The sequence below is a fragment of the Astyanax mexicanus genome, chromosome 10, assembly GCF_023375975.1.
Source record: "Astyanax mexicanus isolate ESR-SI-001 chromosome 10, AstMex3_surface, whole genome shotgun sequence".
Taxonomy (NCBI): Eukaryota; Metazoa; Chordata; class Actinopteri; order Characiformes; family Acestrorhamphidae; genus Astyanax; species Astyanax mexicanus.
In genome coordinates this window covers 5,002,981-5,027,912 of record NC_064417.1, presented here as the reverse complement: position 1 = coordinate 5,027,912, position 24,932 = coordinate 5,002,981, and the positions used below count along the sequence as shown (strand labels likewise).

The 24,932-nt window shown below is 36.6% G+C and overlaps 2 protein-coding genes across 3 annotated transcripts in view; one reads left to right on the top strand and one right to left on the bottom strand.

Moving 5' to 3' along the window:
* Positions 1 to 8,046, top strand: part of far1 (fatty acyl CoA reductase 1) — a 36,414-nt gene extending 28,368 nt beyond the window's left edge. For both annotated transcript variants that reach the window (XM_007228333.4, XM_007228332.4), the window contains exons 10-12: positions 735 to 864; positions 1,674 to 1,801; positions 2,942 to 8,046. In XM_007228333.4, the coding sequence (XP_007228395.2) occupies positions 735 to 864; positions 1,674 to 1,801; positions 2,942 to 3,104 (421 nt within the window). In that variant the 3' untranslated portion in view covers positions 3,105 to 8,046. The remainder of the gene's footprint in view (positions 1 to 734; positions 865 to 1,673; positions 1,802 to 2,941) is intronic.
* A 2,240-nt stretch (positions 8,047 to 10,286) lies between these two features.
* dkk3b (dickkopf WNT signaling pathway inhibitor 3b) lies at positions 10,287 to 24,358 on the bottom strand. Its single transcript, XM_007228331.4, has 7 exons — positions 24,103 to 24,358; positions 22,632 to 22,718; positions 22,247 to 22,324; positions 16,863 to 16,955; positions 16,630 to 16,774; positions 11,535 to 11,685; positions 10,287 to 10,775 (listed from the first exon to the last, which is right to left on the bottom strand). Exons 1-7 carry the CDS (start codon positions 24,304 to 24,306, stop codon positions 10,724 to 10,726), a joined length of 810 nt encoding a protein of 269 aa, XP_007228393.2. The 5' UTR covers positions 24,307 to 24,358; the 3' UTR covers positions 10,287 to 10,723.
* Between the last annotated feature and the right edge of the window lie 574 nt (positions 24,359 to 24,932).

Sequence of the window (24,932 nt, the reverse complement as noted above, 5' to 3'; positions counted from 1 at the left end):
GAAATCCTCACTGCTGTCATACTATTTTCTCTTCTCCTTATTAACATTTTTTTATTGTCCTCACTGCCTTTTTACCTTCTCTTTTACGTAAAAGTCGCACAAGCTTCAATCTGGTTGTTCTGCTTAATCCTCATTGTTTGAATTTTAATACCACAATGAAAATGTCACATTCAATAAAAATAAAAAATAGTATTTAAGACCCTTATTGCCTTAATTTTCATGTATGGGCTGGGTCAGTAAATACGATTTTAAAATATTGTTCACAAACTACATCAATCTCCTTTATTTTCATTATTTCATGATATACATCCTTTTAATCTAACCTCTTTCTTTATTAAGCTACTTAAACGGATTAGATTAAAGTATTCATTAATTGGTAGCTACAGTAGTTTATTCAGGCTCGCTATAAAGAGTAATTTTCTTTTTACTAAAGTAATTGATATGTTTACTCACCATTTCAAAGTGCTTTTTGCTGCTCCATTTGTTTTTTTTTTTTGGGTTTTTTTGGTGTTTTTTTTTTGTTTTTTTAACCACTAACTCAGGGTACTGGTTATATGTGGTATGGGTTATCTGATGTGCCACGTTGGCGAGAAGTTTGTGGGTGGGTTTAAAAAAAAAAGAAAAAAAGCTCCTACATGCATATTTGATCGCCCTCTAATACTGCTCTCTCTCTCTTTATCTCTGCCTCTCCCATGCTGGCTTCTGTCACTGCCACCGTTTCCGTGGCGACGCAGGATGATGAAGACGATCACACGGCTCCACAAGGCCATGATGGTGCTGGAGTACTTCACCAGCCACTCGTGGGTTTGGAACACAGACAACGTCACCATGCTACTGAACCAGCTGGGAGCCGAGGACAGGAAGGTGTGTGCTGCACCTCACACACACAATCAGTCATGAGTCAGTCACAGGCCCGATTCATTCCACTGCACACGGCACGCCAGTGGCAGCCTGTGTGTGTGCGTTTGTACAGTGTATGATTGTAAGGCTGAATGTCTGTGGTTTAATGACTTGTGAATAGACTCTTTATGTAGAAAGATCTTGGATGCCATGCTTGGAATTCTAATATCGCAGTGTCCCGCCTCATAGACCACTATCGGCACTGTATCTGTAGATAATGTTGAATTGAATTCAGGAATTCATCATTTTATTTGTCAGTATTTAAGATTTGGGATGTCCTGATCACATTTTCTTTCTTTTTTTTTCCCTCCTAGTTCATATCTTTTAGATTTTTGAGTATGTGCCGATACTCAATTCCGATCCAATACTTGGATATATAATAAACAACACATACAAGTTGTCTTTTTTCTTTTTTATTATTAGTTTTTTTATTATTATTGAATAAACTGTATCAAAACATCCGATTCTTATTACAAAATAAACAAGTTCTAAATGATTTCCATTTAAATATGCACTTAAAAAAAACAATAATTCTGCGATTAATCGTAATTAAGATCATTATTTATTTGTTTAAATACCGGTAGTTCTGGAAAGACAGATGGACCGATTAGCTCTTATTACATGTAGAATCTGCTGTTTTTGTAGCTTATTAGTCATCATGTACTGACTAGGGAGTGAATTACATGTTTTAAAACATTGCTTACATTCATCAGACTATAGATATTGATGCTTAAAACTGTGAAAATGTATATATTTTTTTTCTTTCTTTGCAGGTGTTTAACTTTGATGTCAGGCAGTTGCACTGGGCTGAATACATGGAGAATTACTGCATGGGTACCAAGAAATATGTGCTGAACGAGGAGCTTTCGGGTCTTCCAGCAGCACGCAAACATCTAAACAAGTAAGCAGCCCCTGATGTACCACTGCTACTGAGAATAACACATATATTAGGTGTGCACATAAGGCAGCAAAGAGCAGTGGGTGACCGTTATCGTGACTGGCGGCATCCGGATAGAATTGTCTTGACGAAGAGTCCAGCGACACTGAAAGAATTGAAAACAACAGAAAAAGAAAAAGAATAACCTGCCTGGATATGCAGGTGGGGTCTCCTGCATTGAATGTGTGCTTCGCTAGCCAGAAGCCACCGGTCACCATCATATCCTGTGGGCAGCAATGCTTTTTATGATGTAGGGCTGGGCGGTATGGCCAAAAATGCATATCACGGTATTTTTCAAGATTCTGACGATTTCACAGTATTTTTATTTATTTGTTTTTATTTATTTATTTTTATTTTATTATTATTTTTTTTTTTTTTTTTGCATAACTGGGCTTTAATATAGGAGTTACTCTAGTGTTAGGATTACATATAACATTAAACACCAAGGCTTTAAATTAAGGCTTTGATTACTGGTGGATTTACCTTTTCCACAAATTGATATGCACAATAAATGGAGGAGTTAGGCTTCATTAGCAGAAAAACAGCTAAAGAATGTAAACAATGAAAAGACCTTAAAAAGAGATACACCAACAACTAAATATATTAAATAATTCCATAAACACTATAAATGGTCCAAAAATACTCAAGTATAAGTATTCAAAGACATGTTTTTCAAAAGCTCTATTGCACAAGTAAGATACAAGTTTAATATCAATTTACAATGTTATTCTGAAGCCATTAAAGGCATTACAGTATTTAAATCAGCTACAATTCCCTTTTTTCTCCAGTTAACAAATACATTCAAATCATCCTTTAAGCTACAATATTAATATATTTAAAAGGGCTGTAGTTACTGCTCTATTTTACTCAGATAAAAAAACTCATACAGTACAAATGGCAGCAAGAGCTGTTCTCATTTCTCTCCAGGGAGGACATCACTAGATTTGTTAGTGTTTGACTGTGGTTTGACTCCACAGGGCTGCATGTGCTTCTTTGGTGGTGCTGTTCTACACAGCGCACCGCAGCGCCTCTAGTGTTATGGCGCTATGAGAGAAATGCACAAGCCACTTATTTATTTATTTATATATTTTCTCTTTCTCGCAGGCTGCGGAATATCCGCTACACCTTCAACACAGTCCTGGTCATCCTGATCTGGCGCATCTTCATCGCCCGCTCTCAGATGGCGCGCAACATCTGGTACTTCGTGGTCAGCCTGTGCTTCAAGTTCCTCTCCTACTTCAGGGCATCCAGCACCTTGAGATACTGAATCTCTCCTTTTAACCCTAATTTAATCCTTTAATCTTTTTCTCCTCCCCCAAGTTCTCCCTCCCTCCCTCTCTCCTCTCTCTCTTTCCTGTAATAGCTATGCATATGCTACAGCGCTGCAAAGCTCTGGGCTGCAGCTTCGCCCTGGCTGTGGCTGGGGGCCGCTGCATCCAACTGCTTTGTAGAAAGCATCAAGCGTCTGGGCTGGAGGTGCGCGAGGCCTTTTTAGGTTTTTACGCCGGAACATTCCCCCCCCTCCCCCTCGAGCCTGTGTGAGCACTTACCTGGCCAGCGGTTCTCCGTGAACACAGTTTACAGTCGTTAGTTTCCCAGCCTTACACTCAGTCAAGCACAAGGTGGGAGATTAGGAGATTAGAGAGGGGATGTGATGGCCTGCTCTGTGCCTACCAATCAGATTACTAATTAAAATTTATTTTGGGAAAGATGCACTCGTTCTTTTCCAGAACACTAGCCATTCTTTTTTTTTTTTTTTTCCCTATTTCTGTTCTTTTCCTTGTTTTTCTTTCAGTTTTCTTCCTTGTGTTGATTTATGATTATTATTTTTTTGTTACCACTATGATTGTTATACAGCCATTGTTACACGATTGTTGTGCTAACAGTTTCTGGGTTATTTAGGTCATGTTGAGTTGTTTAGAGCCTTTCCACATGTTACAGTTTGATTAACACACTAACTTTGACTTTGTCAAAGGTGTTTTGTGTCGTCACTTATGATCCAGCTGTATAACGTAGCTGAGGATGAAATTCTGTGACGCGCTTCTTCTTCTAAGGTCTTTTATTTTGTGGGTCATAAGTACATAAGTTCTCGGTCACTCCTGGGGAACAGCAGCCTATAGGAACTTTTTTCTTTGTTTTTTGTTTTTTTTTCTTTTCCTTCCTTCTACATATATTCTATTGCCTTCTCGAAACTAATGACCTTTTCTTGATGTTACTGTATCGTTATAGTTTGGTATTTTGTGAGTGAGAGAGTGGTAATCCGTTGGTTCTAATTGCTCGATGTTTCTTTTCTAAAAGTTCTATTTTTGTCTTCATGTTTTTTTTCTTTTCTGAGCTCAGCTGTGAAGGAGATTAGTTAGCGATTCTGACCTCTTTACTGCCTCATGTCATGTCACTAGGAAGTGTGAACATTCACTCTTTTGTTAAAAAAAAAAGATGTTTTAAAGTAGTTGTTAATTTTCGTTTTTTTTTTTTTTTTGGAGCGATGACATAGAACAAGCACAACAGCAGTCTTTAGGAAAGTTTGGTAGTTGCCCTACTCAAGCACTTTCACTTTAAATGGTAATTAACAGATGATTTAAATCAAATGTGTTTAAGTAGGCTACTTACTTGGAGACTTGGAGGAGTTGCGCTCTCCTACCATAGAGGAACTTTATGGAACTGTTGGTTCCATTAATATGTGCATAGGAATAACCTTTTAAAGGTTTTAGGAACCTTGAGTTGATGTAGTTCAGGCTAGGGCAGGGTGATATTGTAAAAAAAAAACAAAAAAACCTTGATAGTTTTTAAATTAAAAAAAAATCCCTTTATTATTTTCATATTGCAATACATATAGAAGAGAAAAAAAATACAGTGTCCATTTTTTCCAATATTGTGCAGCCCTAATATATACACTCTTCATGAAAACAATAGTTGTTCGATTGCAGTGCTATTTGGAAGCAAGAAAGCAAGATCTGGAACAAAAAAAAGTTGATAATGTAATTATTGTGACAGGCCTAGGGACATCATTAGGAACCTCTGCTATAAGGAACTTCAAGCCGAGACATCTGTGTGTGTAACTTAATAATAAATATTGCCTGTTTCAGCTTAAATTTGAATAATTTATTTGTTCTGGTAACTTTTATCTTTACTCTGAATAGCATTGCAATCCGACACCCAATCGGACACCTTCTTTCAGGTGCAACTATAGTTTTTTTCTATAGTTGATGAGTGTAAAAATGTTAGAGTTAAAAGAGTGTCCAGCAGCCAATAGAGGTTTTGTTCCTATCATAGCAGCATCTCATAATACAGGTTCAGAGCACTGTGGGTTTTTTTTTTTTTAAAGCCGTGCCTGAATGTTGATAATTTTTGCTTTTAGAAAGAAAAAAAAATACAATCACAGTTTTTTTTTTTGTAATCTATTTGTGTACAAAGATTTTGATTACATAAAACATAAAAACATTCATATTGCTGTTTCATTACTGAACATTTTCATGCTTTACTAATTACAAAGAGGCTATTTATTTAAGTAATCTAGACTTTAGGAGACGATGCATAATGTATTTTATCCTCCTACAGTCGCACTGTAACGCATCCTGTTACTGTTGTCAGTCGTTTGTACTGTGCTCGTGTTTCTCTGAATGTGAATGTCTGTTACACCAGCCTAGACAACAGCGTAAAATATCACTAACACTTGCAAGTGCTATTGATGGGTGTAGTTTTTCCATCTAGTAAACGGATGGAGCGACCTGTCCTCTCTGATAATCTCTGTCAATACTGATGATAATGATGGTGATAATGTTACTGCTTTTTGTGGGATGTCTGTTAAAATGTGAGAGAAACTAGTGTTCTTCTTTGTTCTGCAAATTCAGGGTTTCTACTGAAAGAGGAGTTCCAGCCAAATACAGATTCTTTCCCCCCCATAAATTTTCAGTGGAGAAACACAATAATTGGCATGCAGATATTCAGGAACAACTACTTTAACCCTTTCAGACCCTGCGCCTATTACAGCAGATATGATGAGACGTGTTGTCCATCAGAATATATCATGAATCGGCCAATGAAAGGTTTACAAGCCAATAATACTACAGCTTAGCCCCGCCCACTGCACAGACATTAGGGCATGGCAGCTTTAAATCCAAATATTAAGTAAGGTCACAATAACAGCTTATTTTTATTAATGTTATGTAATGGTTTAGAACACCTTTAATCATCTTTATTTTACTGTTTAAGGGTTAAGGGTTTGTGAAATAAAAAGGTTGGAAAAAAAAGGAAAAATTAAACACAAGCTTCCAATGCACCTGACATTAAAAAAAGCTATTAAATATTTTAGTTGATACAGATTAAATATCAAATTATTAGGGTCTTCTGGCACTCTCATATTTTTCCATCACTGGAACATAATTCGGATCTAAAAGGGTTAATATGGAAAAAAGAGATCAGTTGGGATTGAAAGCTGTACAAGCTGAACATTTAATACAAAAAAAACTAAAAAATGAATACCAAAGCTTCATGTGCTGTAGGCAGATAACTTTATATATATAATTTATGTTAATATGTAAGTCATGTGGAGCCTTTCTATTAGTCGACATGTCATAAAATGTTGTTAATATGTAAAGAACAGACAGATAGATCTACATTACAAGAGAAATTGACTAACTGCAAAAATTGAGATGCCTCAATTTAATTTTTTTGGTTGTCAGTGATGGTATAATGAAATGCATCAGAACTAGCAATGGTATTTTCCTGTATTTGAAGGTGCTCTCGTCGTCCAGAGAGATAAATGAGAGAGTCTGTTTTGTCAGAATATTATAAATTATATAAACTTTGAACATTGATTTATGCTTCATTTTCTCAGTCAGGAACAGCCAGCACTCTACCAAGAACAGCTAGCAGAGGGTGTATGAGGCTCCAGCAAGCAAAAGGTCCATAAACATCAAATCCTGACTTAAGGCTGGGCAATATGGCGAGCATACAGCTCTGGAAAAAAATAAGAGACCACTTAAATTTTTTTTTTTTTTTTAATGTTACCAAATTGAAAACCTCCAGGCACCAGGGGTGGCGTAAAGTTATCCAAAAGCAGTGTGTAAGACTGGTGGAGGAGAACATGATGCCAAGATTCATGAAAACTGTGATTTAAAAACCAGATTTATTTCACCATATTATTCAGAATATTGATTTCTGAACTCTAAAAAACTTTATGAATATGAACTTGTTTTCTTTGCATTATTTGAGATTATTTGAGCTCTGCATGTTTTTGCTATTTCAGCCAATTCTTATTTTCTGCAAACTAATGCTCTAAATGACAATATTTTTATTTTATTATAATTCGGGAGAAAGGTTGTCTATAGTTTATAGAATAAAAAAAATGTTCATTTTTTTTAACATATACCTATAAATAGCAGAATCAGAGAAACTAATTTATTAATTGTAGTACAGTAGTGTTATAAAATAGTTTTCCAGTCTAGTGTGTCTGACTCCTGCTGTATAGAAAACTGAGTCCTCTGCGTCTCTTCTCCTCCACCAGCTCCAGCTCCAGCTTGGCTAAATATTTACATGCCAGCTTATCTCACTGGAGGAAGACATATATTTGAGGACAGTTTGTACCCATTTGTAAAACCAGCTCATGTAAACCTTATTTTACAATATCAGTTTTGTATTTATTTTTGTTTTAGAATCGAGTTTTGGGTGGAACTCCTCTTGTGTAACTAGTGAGAAGTTTTCTGTGCTTCTTCCGAACTCATTCCATGCGTATGCTTCCTTTAACACACTGTCGAATGTTGCTTTCGGAGTCGTGGTGTCACTGACCGTGTCCTCACTACAAAGGGCATTTCACAGCTGCGATGATTCCCAGGGTTTTTTGTCCTACTGCTTAGAGCAGATGTGATCAGATGCTGAGGCCTTGATAAAGCCAATGCAAAGTCATCGTCCTTTTCCACTGTTTGTCTGCCTTATCTTGAGTTCATGTGGTTCCCCTTAGTGGTGGTGGTGATGATGATGATGATTATGATGATTATGATGATTAATATCATGGAATAAGTCAGTCGTGGGTCGTGTTCCCAAACAAAACAAAAAAAAAAGGATCTTTACCAGGCTCTATGAAGTATTACTGAGAGCATTCATTGCCACAGTCAATGTCAATAGGAAAATCAATGGGTGCCTTGTGGTTGTAAACCGAAAAATAAAGAATAAAGTAAAACTATGTGAAATTAAAAAAACAGATTCTGCCACTCTCTTTGTCTTTTTAGGTTCTGGAAATGTAAGATGTATTGTAGTACTCTAAAGGCTCTACAGGTTCTAGACTGCAGTGTGAGAAACTGATTGAATACAGTAAAGCTAGTCTAGAATAAACACTTCTGATGAGTCACTCAGTAAGGTTTAGTAAGGTCACATGCCTCGTGCCTTACTGGGATTCAGTCCAAGGCAAAGACTCTGCCATGTGCTCGCCCACCTACTGCGCGCTCCGTGTACAGCATATGTACAGTGGCTTGCAAAAGTATACATACCCCTTGAACTTTGTCACATTTTGTCGCCTTGCAACCACAAAAACGTATTTTCTTGAGATTTTGAGTGATCCCTTGAAGTGACTTCTGAGACCTTTGATTGTGCAGGCTTTTATTTAGAGGTTTCAGAGTGAAGGGGCTGAATACTTTTGCATGTCACACTTTTCAGATTTTTTTTTTTTTTTTTTAAACCATGTCATTTTTGTTCCACTTCATAATTATGTGCTACTTTGTGTTCGTGCATTAAGTATATATTTTTTTGCTCCTTTCTATACTCTTAATTATACTTAAGGGCATTGAAAGAATGTTCAAATTAGTTAAAGAATGCTAAGAATACATTTTCAATTTAATATACTTAAAAAACAAAATGTTAAAAAAAAACAATACAATACATTAAATATGCTTTCTCTGTAGTTTCATAAAATGTAAGGAACTCAGAGATCCACAGCTCAGGTAGGAGAATCTCTACTGTAATTATAACTACAATTTTTGCACTCCACAAATCTGACCTTTATGAAAGATTGTCAAGATGAAAGCCACTGTTAAAAAAAAAAAAAAGAAAGACATAAGAAGTGCTGTTCACAGTTTGAAACAAGCCATGTAGGAGACTGTGTGGTCAGGTGTCCCTAAGTACTATGTAGTTACACAGTAATAATCCATGTAACTACAGTGTAACTACTGATGAAGTACACATTATTACAGATTAACCACAGAGGTACAGCTTATGTAATTACATATGTGTATTGAGGTTAATTTTGACTTGTGTAAGTACACTTGTGTACCAGGGTGAGTGTACTTACACATGTAATAGAGCGAGTGTACTTACATATGCGTTATACTCAACTTATCACACGCACTATTACACGTGTGTAAGTGCACACACATTGTTACATATGTGTAATTACACTTGCTCTATCTATGGTACCCTGGTACACATGTGTACTTACACAAGTCAAAATTAACCTTAATACACGTGTGTAATTACACAACCTGTACCGCTGTAGTTAATCTGTAACAATGTGTACTTCATCAGTAGTTACACTGTAGTTACATGAATTATTACCATGTAACAACAAAGTACTTAGGGACACTCATTATAAAGTGGAACCAACTTTTTGGTCTAAATGCAAAACGCTATGTGTAGCAGAAAAGGAACTCTTCTCATCACTCAATCACAACACACCATCCCCACTGTTAAACATGATGGTGGCAGCATCATGCTATGCAGATGTTTTTCTTTAGCAGGACAAGGAAGTTGGTTAATAGGAAGGAGTTAATAGGAAGATGGATGGAGTTAAAGACAGGGCAATCCTGGAAAAAAATCTGTTGGAGGCTGCAAAAGACTTGAAACTGGGAAGGAGGTTTACCTTCCAGCAAGACAATGACCCTAAACATACAGCCAGAGCTACAGTGGAATAGAGTAATAAAGTGGTTTACATTAAAGAATATTCATGTGTTAGAATGGTCCAGTCAAAGTTCTGACCTACATCCGATTGAGCTTCTGTGGCAAGATATAAAAACTGCTGTTCACAGATGCTCTCCATCCAACCTGACTGAGTTTGAGCTTTTTTGCAAAGAATGGACAAAGTCTCTAGATGTGCAAAGCTGGTAGAGACAAACCCCAAAAGAATTACAGCTGTAATTGCAGAAATTGGTGGCTCCAATAAGCATTGATATAGGTGGGGTGAATACTTTTGCATGTCACACTTTTCAGATTTTTATTTGATTAAAAATTACAAAATCATGTATAATTTCCCTTCCACTTTACAATGATCTGCTACTTTGTGTTTGTTGATTTATCACCGAAAAACTTAAAAATAAATAATTTGTTGTTGTAAGGGGACAATTTGAAAAAGTTAAAGGGGTATGAATGCTTTTGCAAGCCACTGTAAATAGTAGAGTATTGCCATCTAGTGTTCAGTCAGTGTTAGTAAGTGAGTTTAAGTTTTACCAAAATGTACACAGAATGCATTTAAAAGTATTATTTTTATAATAAAATATTACAGTGTATATGGGTCCAATATTTTTAAATATTTATTAAAAACATACTGTTAAAACAATTGTAATATTAATTTAATAATATTATTCGTCAAACTGACAACAATAATAAACAACAACAAACACAAAAAAAACTGTCTAAGCAAAACCATGCATCTCCATAATAGAATTATTACAGGGGAAGGCCAATTACTATCCTAGGTGATACTGGAGCTTTTCTATTGGTCCATTCATTCTTTAAAAAAAAACAAACAATATAACATTTTACATTATTTGAGAAAATACTATAAAATAGAGATCCATGGTTTTGGTTCATGGGACAGAACAGTGAGAATTATTAAACCTTAAAATTAAAATCCCACTGAATGTAGAGTTTAAATCCAGAGATGGGAGCAGTGGTTATTCTTCATGGTCCATTCTTGAGCGAGCTTTTGTTCTTCATGCACAGTGACTCCTGCCTAAAAAAAATATATAAAAAATGTAATAAAATGTTCAGTACACATTCAATGCATTTTAAACACATAAACATACAATATATACTGCATACATACAGGGGTTGGACAATGAAACTGAAACACCTATCATTTTAGTGTGGGATTTTAGGATTCATGGCTGAATTGAAGCAGCCTGGTGGCCAATCTTCATTAATTGCACATTGCACCAGTAAGAGCAGAGTGTGAAGGTTCAATTAGCAGGTTAAGAGCAGAGTTTTGCTCTAAATATTGCAATGCACACAACATCATGGATAAAATACCAGAGTTCAAAAGAGGACAAATTGTTGGTGCACGTCTTGCCGGCGCATCTGTGACCAAGACAGCAAGTCTTTGTGATGCATCAAGAGCCACGGTATCCAGGGTAATGTCAGCATCCCACCAAGAAGGACCAACCACATCCAACAGGATTAACTGTGGACGCTGTAAGAGGAAGCTGTCTGAAAGGGATGTTCGGGTGCTAACCCGGATTGTATCCAAAAAACAATAAAACAACAGCTGATCAAATCACAGCAGAATTCAATGTGCACCTCAACTCTCCTGTTTCCACCAGAACTGTCCGTCACCACAATAAATTATTGTGCTCTAAAACCAGGTGTTTCAGTTTCATTGTCCGACCATTGTATTTAGTGATGCCAGGTTCACACTACACAACCTTAAAGGAGAACTCCAGTGAGAAATAGACTTGGTTTTTTTTTTTTTGAGATGCACTAGTGAAAAACATACCCCACAGGTTGGCACTCCAGGCCTGTAGTGCACGGGCAGTGTTCACGAGGAGCTTCATCGTCCCACAGCATCAGCTCCAGCAGCTGGTTCTGCTGCTCACGACAGCCCTGACCCTGCTGAGGCCTGGGCCGACACACAGGAAACAGCAGAGCTAAAGAGAGAGAGAAAGAGTGAAGATGATGGAAAAACTTCGTTTTTTGTTAGGTTCCCTGGTAACAAACCAGTAAATGTAAAAAAAAAGAAAATCATAAGAAGCTCCACAAACGTTCTCAACTTTTACTATCCACTTGTCCTTCAAAATATAAATATCAACTCAATATTGCCAATTGTGTACTTAACGAGAAGAGCTGAGTATCGTGAAACAGAAAACACTGGTTTTATTTTATTTAAGTTTTATTTATGTAGTATTATTCTATATTTTTATATGCCAATTCAAATGTCTAAATATCCTTAATAATTAAAAGTTCACTGCTCTTTAAAAGAATGTAATTATTGCATTATTATGCAACTGTGCATGGAGGACGATAAAATAAACATAATATCATAGTATAAATAAATAAATGCACATATAAATGATTAACTAAATAAATATATGAATAAATAAATATATGCACGCATAAATAATTGTAAAGATAAATACATACATGAATAAATATATTTTGTCATGAAAAAATACATGCTTAAAATGATATCAGGAAACTATTTCCAAATTTTCATGCATAAACCCTTTATTTGGGGCTGTTATTGAATTTCTGCATTTATTTATTTATTTATTTATTTATTTATTTATTATATTCATGGTTCATGCATGGGAATATGAAAACGTGTGTACATGACAAAATGTATTAATTAATTTATTTATTTATTTATTTATTTGTACAATTATTTATGTGTGCATTTCTTTATTTATGCTTATGTCCTTTTTTGTCCTTCATAACTGTGTAATCATTACATCCATGGCTTAAATTTGTCTTAGAATAACAATATTTTTTTATTATTGTTTAATTATTTCTGGGACAATATATATTTTAAAAATGATTGTTTACAGAGTCAGGCCTGATACTTGTGAGTGTGACAAACCTGTAAAGGCAACACCACATCCTATAACATCTGGATTAACTGTGTGCAGTTTATGGAGGGTATTTACACTCCGCTCACTTACATTAGCCAAGTGTGTTTCTGCATCAGCCTTATAAAAAAAAAACACTTTATTTCTGATTGAGATCATGAGTTCATAAATTAGGTCACGTGCTTTTAGAGCACTAGCACATATGCAGGATGGTGAAGATTAGGGTTAGAGACCCCTGTGCTTATGGCGCCATCTGGTGGACTAATAAATCAGAGGGTTTTGTATAACCTGCCATGATCCAGGAACACTGAATATACCTGTCAAAATAACCCTGGATTTTAAATAAAAAATAATAATTATATTGTTATCATTTTAAGCCATTTTATACCACAGATATACTGTTAATATAATAGCATAATAATGTAATTACTCTCTTTTAAAGAGCAATAAACGTTTAGCTATTAAACATATTTATATGGGACTATAAAAAATCACATACATATATATATATATATATATATATATATATATATATATATATATATATATATATATATTTTTTTTTTTTTTTAGAAAGAAATATGTATAAAAACATTTTAAATAAATAAAACATAAATAAAACAAAACCACTGTTTTAGGTTAACCACATATTCCTGGGCTCTTTCATTAAGTAAACACATTACAGTAATTTACTGATCAATGTTGAGGTCAGTAAAATGTATTAAAGGTCATATAATGCTGGGTAATATGACAATACTGTGAAAAATTTGCTATTTTAAAAAAAATATATTTCTTAGTAAAAAAAATCTGTCTTAGTATATTGTGGATTTCATTACTGCTTAAAAAATCACACTGACCAACTGCATATTTCCTTACAGAAAGTAATGAAAATATAAAGTATAGTCCTGTATAGTCCTATAAATGGATACTGGAGGTGCAGCATTTTGTATTTAAAATAGCTGTACATAATTTGTAAATTAAATGTGTGTCTTTTAGTCTGCCAGTAAAACTATGATGATATATAAATATTGTGTATTATAAAAGTGTCTTTAAATATTGTAATACAATATGTTTATCATATTTCACAGCCCTATGTACATATATAGTACAATGAATGAATAATTATATAAGTAATTATCATAACATACTTCTCTACATCCAACCACAATCTGATTCACTGTATCTGGATGGAGAGATTTATCTGGATAGGGATTATGAAATGATGAAATTTATTAAATTTATTTAAAATTATTTTTTAATAAAATAAAATAATTGAAATAATAATAATTTAAATAAAATGTAAATAATTTAATTTAAATAATTGAAATAATACTAATTTAAATAAATAATTACAATACATTTAAATAAATAATAATGTAATAATAAATAATAAATTATAAATAATACATTTATAAATAATAAATAATTATAAATTATAAATTATAAATTTAAATAAATAATAATTTAAATAAAATTATTATTTATTAAAAATTATTTAAAATTATGAAATTTGGATAGGGATTATGAAATGATGAGAAGCTGGAATAAAATCAAGCTGAAGTGAAATAGGAGTAACGAGGCTATTTTTTTTTTTAATGTAAGGGGTAGAAGGTTCAGATAATTGGGTGTAAAGGTAAGAAGTAGAAGTAAAAAGTCGACTAAAAAAAATAATAACTTTTTTTGTACTTCATTAATTGACACCTCTGAGTTTAGTGGATCAGGGTATTAATTAGGTAGATGTTTTGAGCACTGTAAGAAGATAGAGAGAACACACACACACACACACACACCAGAAGAGGAGCGTAGATGTTCCAAAGCCAAGAGGCTGCAGACGGGGATATGAAGTGTATCTTAGAGAAATGAGGGGGAGGAAAATCACACAGAAAGGAATGAAATGAAATAAAGAAAAGAACAGGAATTCTGGAAAGGCGAGGAGAGAGCAGACGCTGAGGAACCTCCAGAGATCTGGAGCTATCTGTGTGTGGTTTCGTGGCCACAGGGCGAGTCCAATAGCCGTACACACACTCTGCACAGTGGTTTTAAATTTGCATATCTGTCAAGAGGAAATGCTACAGCTGGCGAATGAAAAGCAAATGTGTACAGCAATGGACACGGAATGAGAAACAGCAGAGCATTCCTGTTCTCCTCCCCAGACAACAACAAGAAAAAAAATCTCTGACCAGTTTAAATGACGTTTGGCTGCTTTTAGCATGTCAAACTTCATCTGTCACAGTAATACTGCAGAGGGACGAATCAAATTACAGTGTTTTATACCACATGTTCCCCGTTCTCGACCCTGTCTCTGCATATTTCAGCTATTCCCTACGCCAGCACACCTACTTCCAGACAGGAAATGGACGCTTGTTTATGGGCAGATTAGTTGAATCAGATTTGCTGAAATTGGAGAAAACCCTAAAAACATGCAGCACAGAAGGTTCTCCATGTCCAGAGCTGGAAAATACTGGGAAATGCTGCCTTTTCTTAATGTAGTTGTGTTGTCATCATTTTCTTTGCTTTGTAAATGTTGTTCTGATGTGTCTTTCTGGGCCACCGTACTATTACGCTCCCAAGTGAGGAAATTCCAAACTAGCATTTCTCCACTTAAACAAACTCTTTAGGGACTCACACCTCACTTTAACAGAAACCACCACCATTAACATAAAAACACTTTCCTCATCCTATAGAGAACAACAGCAGCAGCAACACTTGGCATTTTGCCATGACTGTGCTTTTAAAAACAAATGGCTCTGTATGATTCATTGCAAGAAGCCATAGTAAAACTACATTTTTGTTAGTAAAATAGTAAAGAAACTTTACATTAATTGTGTTAGTAAATTAGTAAAGAAACTTTACATACATTTTTGTTAAAAAAAATGGAAACTCTACATCAATTTCTTTCCACATTAAGAAGGTTCTCAAAAAGGTTCTTCAAAAAACACCTAAAATATGTAAAACAATTTCAACAAGATGTCCAACTCACAAATCAAACAACTAGTCTGCCTTTAGTCAAGTTAAGAGGCTTCTATTGGCATTGTCAAAATCAGCTTTTATCTGAAAAAATTTAATCCGATACCCTGTTTAGAAGATAGCACCTTTTATCTTTTTTTATGTTTTAACCCTTGTGTGGTGTTCATATTTTTGTTACTCGTTTACTGTGTTATTGTATTTAATTCAGCAAAATTAAGCAATTCTACATTAAAATGCTTTACACATGCTTGCTTCACCTAAATTGCAAGCAATATAAACAGCTTACATGGTTAATATTTGCCCTTTACCTTTCTTATGTTACATTTCTTTAAAAAAGTGCTACTCTTTTTTTTATTAGTTTTTTTTAATAAAATGTAAAAGAAAATGAATTAAACTCAAGATATGAGTAGAACATTTGTTTAGTTTCAAATTTACAAATGAAGCAATGTTTATTAGCCCTTGGCCAAACATACTGTATGTAATATAAATGGTGGGGCGGGGGGGGGGGGGGTGTACAGTGTGTGTTTATCGTCGAAAATGTGTTTTGATATGTTTGAGATGTTTTTCACAAAAAATGAGCCAATGCCAATGAGTTTGAGTTAGAAAAAATATTTTTTTAGTTTCATTTGATGAAAAATGAACACGGGTCCCACAGACCCGAACACCACACAAGGGTTAATTTAGCTAGGCCAATTATTCCACCCTTTCAGCTGCTACTTAACAGTATATCCCCCATCCCTGGTGATGCCACAACACATGGAGGGTAAAGACTAGCACATGCCTCCTCCGACACATGTGAAGTGTTTTTTTATGCTTATTATAAATTAAATGGCCATAAAACATTGAAATGACATTAAAATATTGTAATATTGTGTAAATCTTTTTTTCACAAGAAAAATATTTTAATTTGAGGGTCTTATTTGTCGCTTGTTTAAGTGAGCCTCTCTCATGTAGCCCCAACACTCCCCTGACCACTCCAGCTTAACAAGAATCAGGAGTCCCTACCTCTAGACATGCTCACACAAAACCACAAGGATATATCTAAACAGTTGGTGTTACCTTTGTGAAAGGCGCAGCAGTGCTGCGGGCTGCAGTCGCTCTGGGCCTGGCAGATTGTCCCAGACTGTCCTCTGGTTTTGTTCTGCACGCAGAGCCCCCACACACACAGCTGCTCTCCACAACACTCCTCATCCTTCACACACTCCTGTAAACACACACACACATGTGGGCAGAGGCCGGGTAAATTCCATGAGAAGGAGCGCTGTGTGTTTGGGGTGTGGAAAATTACTCACCATGTTAGTGAACTTGCAGGGAACGCAGTTAGAGCTGCTAATGTTGTACAGACAATAGCTGTCCTGCTCACAGTCTTCATCAATAAGACACTCCTGCAGAGACACAAAAAACACTGAATTTAAGGTGAGTCCAGAGTTATGACTGGTACTGTATGTGTGTGTATGTGTTTTTTATTGTGTATATGTGTTCTCCCTATTATACGGGGGCCCAGACGGGCATATTACAACAGCATTTACAAAGCAAATGAAAAGATGACAACGCAACTACATTAAGAAAACGCAGCCAGGGGCGGATTTTACTACCACGCAAACCACGCAATTGCTTGGGGCCCCCGGCGTCAGCGCTGTGGACCGAGCCGGTCTCTGGGGCTGTTTGCCAGGCGTCAGCACTGTGGACCGAGCCGGTCTCTGGGGCTGTTTGCCCGGCATCAGCACTGTGGACCGAGCCGGTCTCTGGGGCTGTTTGCCCGGCATCAGCGCTGTGGACCGAGCCGGTCTCTGGGGCTGTTTGCCAGGCGTCAGCGCTGTGGACCGAGCCGGTCTCTGGGGCTGTTTGCCCGGCATCAGCACTGTGGACCGAGCCGGTCTCTGGGGCTGTTTGCCCGGCATCAGCGCTGTGGACCGAGCCGGTCTCTGGGGCTGTTTGCCAGGCGTCAGCGCTGTGGACCGAGCCGGTCTCTGGGGCTGTTTGCCCGGCGTCAGCGCTGTGGACCGAGCCGGTCTCTGGGGCTGTTTGCCCGGCGTCAGCGCTGTGGTGGAACGAGGCGATCCCAGGGGACATTTTCAGTAAAAAAAATGATTGAAGGTTTTTTTCCTAGTGATCTTTTGTGTCATAGTTTCATTATTGACCCAATCAAGTTGGATACTCTACAAATACATTTACAATCATATTTTAATCTCCTTCTGCTATTACCAAACACAAGTCTGGTTGTGTTCACATAAACATAATACCATCTCTTGCAATGTGACTAAAAGCAAATCAGTAATTTTGAGTATATGCTTGTATAAATGCTTTCACCCCACTCACCCCATGTTTGACATATTACAGTAACTGCTCAATTAAATGAATAGTGTAAACATGCGGTGAAGAACATTGGTATTTAAATAGCGTGAAACTGACACCAATAAATCCATAATTCCTGCTATTTACTTACTTAAAAGTATTTTGTTTCTCAGTAGCATAGTCGCTGTGAAGTGTGGAGAATAGTTTTGCGATATATTGATTATATTTTATATTGAAATCACCGTTATTATTAATGTCCCACAGCTGAAAGGTGCTGGAAAAACTTAAAAATGGGCCTTGAAATCTGTGTGTTGGAAATCTGTGAAATCAATTTTGGCCACATCGTCCAACCCTAGGAACACACTAAGAAAAGTAAGTACAGATTTGTACTTAAAAGAGTACAAAGCTTGTCGCTGGGGCTGTACCTTATACTGAGGTACAAAAAAGTACCTTTCAGTGAAAGTCCTTTTTTGTACCCATGGTTTTTGTGCCAGTAAAGATTATAAAAATTATAAACATTAAATATAATTATGGCTCAAAAACTTGATGATCCAAAATTGTTTGGCTTTCAAATAAAAAAATGTACCCTTTGGCTGCAGGTTAAATGGTACAAATTTGTACTTATTGCTGTTAGAAATGACTTTGTACTTCAGAGGGAACAAATCTGACCCTGTAAAGACCAATATTGTACCCTTGAGGGTACAATTATGAAGAGTGTACCATTGAGTACAAAAAAGTACTCATATCGTACCTCTGTTTTTTAGAGTGTAGGATGATATGATAAAAATATTGCTGCACTTAATACAGTAATCTTTAAGAAATGTTTGCCGCACGTCAATTTAAATAAATTTAAACCACACTATGTGCAGTTAAAAGCACTGACAGTGTCTGTTATAAATTATAAATCTTTTATCTGATACTACACTTTAACACAATGTTGACAGTGCATATTATCTGAACCTGGATCTTATCTAACAACACTAAAGTTACTTATAATCATAATAAAACAAGGAAACATCTGATCAAAGCCATCTGGATATGTGCTGGATATGAATGTAACTAAACTCTTCAACTCTTTATGAACTTATTATGCTTTAATATCCCAAAGCCAGCTCACCTGATCCAACTCCTCACTTTAATAAGTTGAACCAGGTGGGCCTAAACTGTTTTCCCATTGTTTTCACAGCTGTATAGGTCTTTATCCTGGCTAATCTAAATGAATACCACATTACCCAGTCGGTAGTGGTTTCAGCCCGTTTCCTTTCTGCTTTAGCGGCTGTGTGGAGGGTCTACCAGATCCGCTGGAAGAACTCGAGCACTGCCAGAGCTGAAACATTATGGGATATAGTTTGTTTTTCCTGTATCTGATTTATTTCATGCAGTTTGAGAGCTTTTTACAGAGAGAGATCATGTCACCGTGCAGCTCAGATCAAAGCAGCCTCCAGAGCTGCAGCGTCTAGACTGGTGTGGGAGGCTTTTCCAAATGAGTCACTTCATACAAAAACTGCAGTCTGGCGAATGTTTCCTACACATCCCGACGTCATAAATCACACCCTGCTTACAGAACGGACGAAACAGCCACTTACAAAACCTCTTCAACTAAAACTACTACAACAACAGCTTCCAGGTCAGTTAGTTCTAAAGGATCAAGATTAAAAAGAACAAGTCAAATGAGCCTTAAAAGAAACACTAATTTATACTAAATTATCTCCATAGGCCGCACTGGGCTAATTTGGACAGTTTTTTTTTAGCTATTTTATTATAGCAATATTTTTACTAAGTAAAAAAAATAAAATTCTGTAATTTACTACAATACAAATTGAATAAGATCCTAAAAAACATATAATTGTACTACCATACAAACTTGCCACAAAAAGAAATGTATTACTATTTTTTCTTTATATGTATTTTAAAGTTTTTAAGTTATTAATTTTTTTATGGTAATTCTATACCTATTGCTTTTCTATTAGTGTTTGGCTTTTGTCACAATGATTTATGCTCATTTATGGCATAAAAAATTCTATTGCTATTCAATGCTTTTATGTGGAGATTATAAATGCCTAGTTCAGTTACTGTATTCACTATTAAAATGGGTGTCTAGACACATTTGGGATCTACACTAGCTGCCCAGAATTCAATCACCCAACCATACGCAACTCATGCTGCAATAGTGGTAAAAGAAATGCAGTAAACGCAGATCAAAATAATAAACAAAATAAAAAGGTAAAACAATGCTGCTGCACAGTGCAACACTGGCAGATTTTTTTATGAGAATGGCATCACAGCACAGTTATTAGTGCCACGAGTCCCAACCACAGGCACTGGGTGAGTTTTCCATGCATTCCTTCCAGTGTGTCTAATCCCACCAGCCTGTGTGCCGCCGCCAGCTGACAGGCCGCAACACGGCCGCTAACAGCGCTAATGGCACTGCCGGCTGTGGAATAAAACCAATGTGCTCCTGTGCTCGCTGGCTGCTTACAGCATCATGTTACTGTCTCCTTCCCTGTATCACATTTTACACATGAAATGTATGATCCAGTTGAGAAACCGGTTGGAAACTTTTTACTTCTTATTTCTGATACAGAACGGACTGTGTAGAAGTGTCAGGACTCGCAGAAACAAATAAGACTTTACACTAACTTTTAAAGCCACGGCAGTAAAATTGCCCCCTGTACTCTAAAAATATGTTCCAGACTCTAATAACCTCACTTACACTTTACAAGCAAAGACACAGCCCTCAGCAAGGAGATGCAAGTAAACTCGAATCATGAAGCAGCATGTGACTCATGTTTGGAAAGTTTTTAGAGTGCTGACATCACCGAGCTAAAAGGCCGGACATCAACCATCTGCCCTTCAGCGGTTCAGTGCAGAGCTCCACAGCTCTACACAGCTCTACACAGCTTTTCACAGCACGTACACACAGTTTTATTAGCAAGCATTAGCAGATGACGGACTGCGCTACCACACACACACATTCAACACATATGTCAGCCTGACACGCTCACTCACGACACATTTCATCACTATCAAATAAGAACCTTACAAATAGTTCCATAACTCTGCAGGAGAATTCTTCATAATTCTTTAAAATCTGCTTCAATTCAATGTAACTTCAAGCCATTCCTATTTGCCCATTCATTTTAAATTTATGAATGGAGTTAGGAGGTTTTGACCAGCATTAACAAGCAAGATCAGTCTAATTTACTAGTGTGACAAGCTGAAGAAATCTGGTAGACCAGTACGATTAGCACAACCAAACTGCTCCACCAGCATGAAAAGCAATATCAGGCTGGTCAACCAAAATGAACAGAAAGACCAAGCTGTTGGACCAGAATGACCAGTAGCCAGTTGAGCAGAAACACAAGCAAAACCAAGCTGGACCAGAAAGACTAATTTGGTTAACCAGCATGACAAGCTTGTCTATGCCTGTCTGTTGACCAGCAAGACCAGCAAAAAACATGTTGGACCAGCAAGACCAAGCTAGATGACCAGCATGACCAGCAAGACCATGTTGGACCAGCAAGACCATGTTGGACCAGCAAGACCAAGCTAGTTGACCAGCAAGACCATGTTGGACCAGCAAGACCAAGCTAGTTGACCAGCAAGACCAGCCAGACCATGTTGGACCAGAAAGACCAAGCTAATTGACCAGCACGACCAACCAGCAAGACCATGCTTGACCAGCAAGACCAGCCAGACCATGTTGGACCAGAAAGACCAAGCTAATTGACCAGCACGACCAACCAGCAAGACCATGCTTGACCAGCAAGAACAAGCTGGTTGACCAATATGACCAGCAAGACCATGTTGGACCAGGGAGACCAAGCTAGTTGACCAGCATGACCAACCAGCAAGACCATGTTGGGCCAGCAAGACCATGTTGGAGCAGAAAGACCAAGCTAGTTGACCAGCATGTCCAAACAGCAAGACCATGTTGGACCAGCAAGACCAGCAGCCAGTTGAGCAAAATGACATACAAAACCATATGATATATTTATTTATTCTGATACACAATGTGCTGTTTAGGGCACTGTGGATATTGTTGGTGCAACATGTTTCATTAGAAGTACTGTAATCAGTGTACTGTAATTAGTCCTCTAACATAACTCTAAGTAAAAATCAGTGTTCTACATTGTGTCTGCAGGTCAAAATGATGTGATGAACATAAATTTCCATCTTGATGTGTCTAAAAAGTAAATAAATACTACATATCATTTTAATGTCAATGTAAAAGAAGCCCTGTTATTTACTGGCTGTTTAACAGAACATTAAACTCATATCTAAAACGGATTATTTTTTATAGGCGAGCAGCTGCTGCTGAGAAGGTCTGTTATCCATGTTATTCTCTAAAAAAAATTGTAGAAAAAAAACAAAAACTCACGTGATCCACCTCGTTCCATCGTCCATCCTCAAAGATGCTCTTGCTGAAGGGTGAATCTCCGGTCGGGCCGTCTGTTTCCTTGAGAGGACAAAAGCAGGTGCTATCAGCAAAGAAAGCAAAGCTGAAGCCTCACTGATAATGACTTGCAGATGTCTGTTATGAACTATATGAGCCGCCATGACTGAGACATCTACTCTCAGGCCTCAAGCTGAATTACACTGGAGTTAATCAGCAGAGAAGGAGATGTCATTATATGTTTATGGAGCACACGACCGACTTTAACCTTAACCCACCCCAACACAAAGACACAAAAACCCACAAAGTCTGACACAATGGTAATCACCTCAATTCTGTCTCAGCGTGTCAGTGTAAAAAGCCTACCCACCAAGGTTTTGGTTGTGTTCAGGTTCTGGTTCTGAAAGATGGAAGGCAGACTGTATCCATACAAATCCCTGGATGTCTCATTCTGCATCTGAATATGGTGAAAAGAAAGCCGTAGTTTTTAATTTAAAGCAGCACAGTACAAAATATGTTTTTCTTTTAAACAACAAAACATAATAAAAATAGTGTTCTTGATTTAAAATGGGCCAAAATATTCTAATTAGAAAGATATCAGTGTCAGGGCACAACCATCCCAGCACCTTTTTATATACCCATTAAAACATACCTGGTCTGGTAGGTTTCTTGGATGCAGCTGCACTCTTCATTTTTGAACAAATTTTATATATGAACAAAATGATCAAAACAAAAAAATAATTTATTTACAACTTATTTATTATTACCTGCATTAAAATAACTTTTTCACATGCTATGTTTAATTACATAAATCTATTTTTGATTGTACCTATTCCATAAATAAAATGTAAAACTACTGTTGTAAATGAAAATATAACAGTTAAACAATATTTTCCCACAATTGTTTAAAAGATAAGTGCAGAAAAGACCTAAAAAACACATCTGTATTAATACTAGGGCTGTCAACATTAACATGTTAATGCATGCAGTTAAGATACGTAGTTCAGAAGGAAGATTACCTTTTTTTATTCTCTCAAACTTGCTTGGTCATGCGCACACAAGCACACACAGCTGATGGCACGTTTTTTTACTTCTTAAGCTGTTGAGTGTGGAATATGGAGCTACACTTGCATTTATTTTCCCTATTAAAACTCTCAGTCAAACTCAGCAACTCAGCGCATTACAATATTCCAGTTCTTAAAAAAAAAGCATCAAAACTTCCCTAAAGTATTATAATACAGTAAACCTACCCTGAGATATTATGATACAGTAAAAAGGATCTATTTTCCCAAGTTTAAAAAACAGCACACTATTATTACTGTCCCCTTTTCAAACATACAGTTAAGTACCAGTATTTTAAAAAATGTAATCATGATTTTATCCAGGAATTAGTCAGAGAATATTGTTTTGATTAATACAATTAAATATATTTTAAGGGATTGACCCCATAATACAAATCTGTTTCAAAAAAGTGTACAAAAGTGTTTCAAATACTGATTTTTTTATTCACATTCAAAACCCCATTTTCAAAAGCATAGTCTTAAGGAAGAAAATGTGTGATTAATCGTGATTAATCACAGAATTATATTGTGATTATATTTTTTTATTGATTGACACCACTAATATACATCCACAGTTTTAAATCTTTTATTGAATAATATTTGGTTTTCTATTGTTCAGATCCTTATTTAAGATAGAATACATGTAGGTTTAGAATTAGTACATTAATACATTTTGCAAATATGAAAATTTACAAAAAATAATAATTAATGAATATTGTGATTCTTGATTTTATTATTTTTTAAATGTTAAAGAGTATCAGTGCATTATCCTCCTCCTACCTGATGAACTGCCTCCTCCAGCTTGTGCTGCGTGTCCTCCATCAGCTGCTCCACTTCCTTCAGCATATCGTTTAAGGAGATTTGGCCCCGGGCCACACTGACCCCCGGCTCCAGAGGGCCAGCCTGACCCCTCTGAACTGCCCCCCAGAGCAGACAGAGCGAGAGGCAGCTGAGGAGCATAGCGTCTGTACCGAGTCTTTCCATCCTGCCCTCAGTCTCTCACTCAGACTCTGACTCTCTGACTCAGTCTGCACTCAAACTCACTAAAGAGGGGGAAAAAAACCCAGAGCGGAAAAAAAACTTCTGGCTCACAGCTTCAGTTCTGCTTTTAAAGAGACAGAGCACATGCTGGATTTCTCTCCCCACCAAACAACAAAAATACAATACATACAAAAGCTTTATTAAATGTATTAAAAGCTAAATATTTCCTAGTGCAGGGGGCAGCAATTAAGTTTGACTGCAGGCCAAACATTTTTCAAGCCATTACGTGGCGGGCCACAAGAAAACTGTTTTGGAAAATGAAGTGTAATGGGATGGAGTGCTACAGACTAGTAGCTCTCCAGCCCAGAGGGTTGTTGAACCCAATTGCAGAACAGTTGATCTCAAAGCAGGTAAACCGAAAAATGAATCCTCCTCAAACAGGATCAAACCCTGTCGACAGGGGCGCGATCCAATACACTATCGCTGCCCTGGCTAGTGAATTGGAACACAGCTGAAAAAAAAAGCCCTTATAAGGAGATAGGGAGCCCAAGAATGGGCGGAAAAACAAGAACGGGTGGAAACTAAAGTCACGCAGAGCGCCACAGAGAGACAGGAGAGCAATGTAAACA

Bases quoted from the DNA above. Each gene is read 5' to 3' on its own strand.
- dkk3b (XM_007228331.4), bottom strand. From the start codon at position 24,306: ATGGAAAGACTCGGTACAGACGCTATGCTCCTCAGCTGCCTCTCGCTC. The intron at 22,719-24,102 runs GTAGGAGGAGGA...CACCATATTCAG, and splicing joins TGGAGGAGGCAGTTCATCAG to ATGCAGAATGAGACATCCAG. The intron at 11,686-16,629 runs GTAACACCAACT...CTCTCTCTTTAG, and splicing joins CTGCTGCGCCTTTCACAAAG to CTCTGCTGTTTCCTGTGTGT.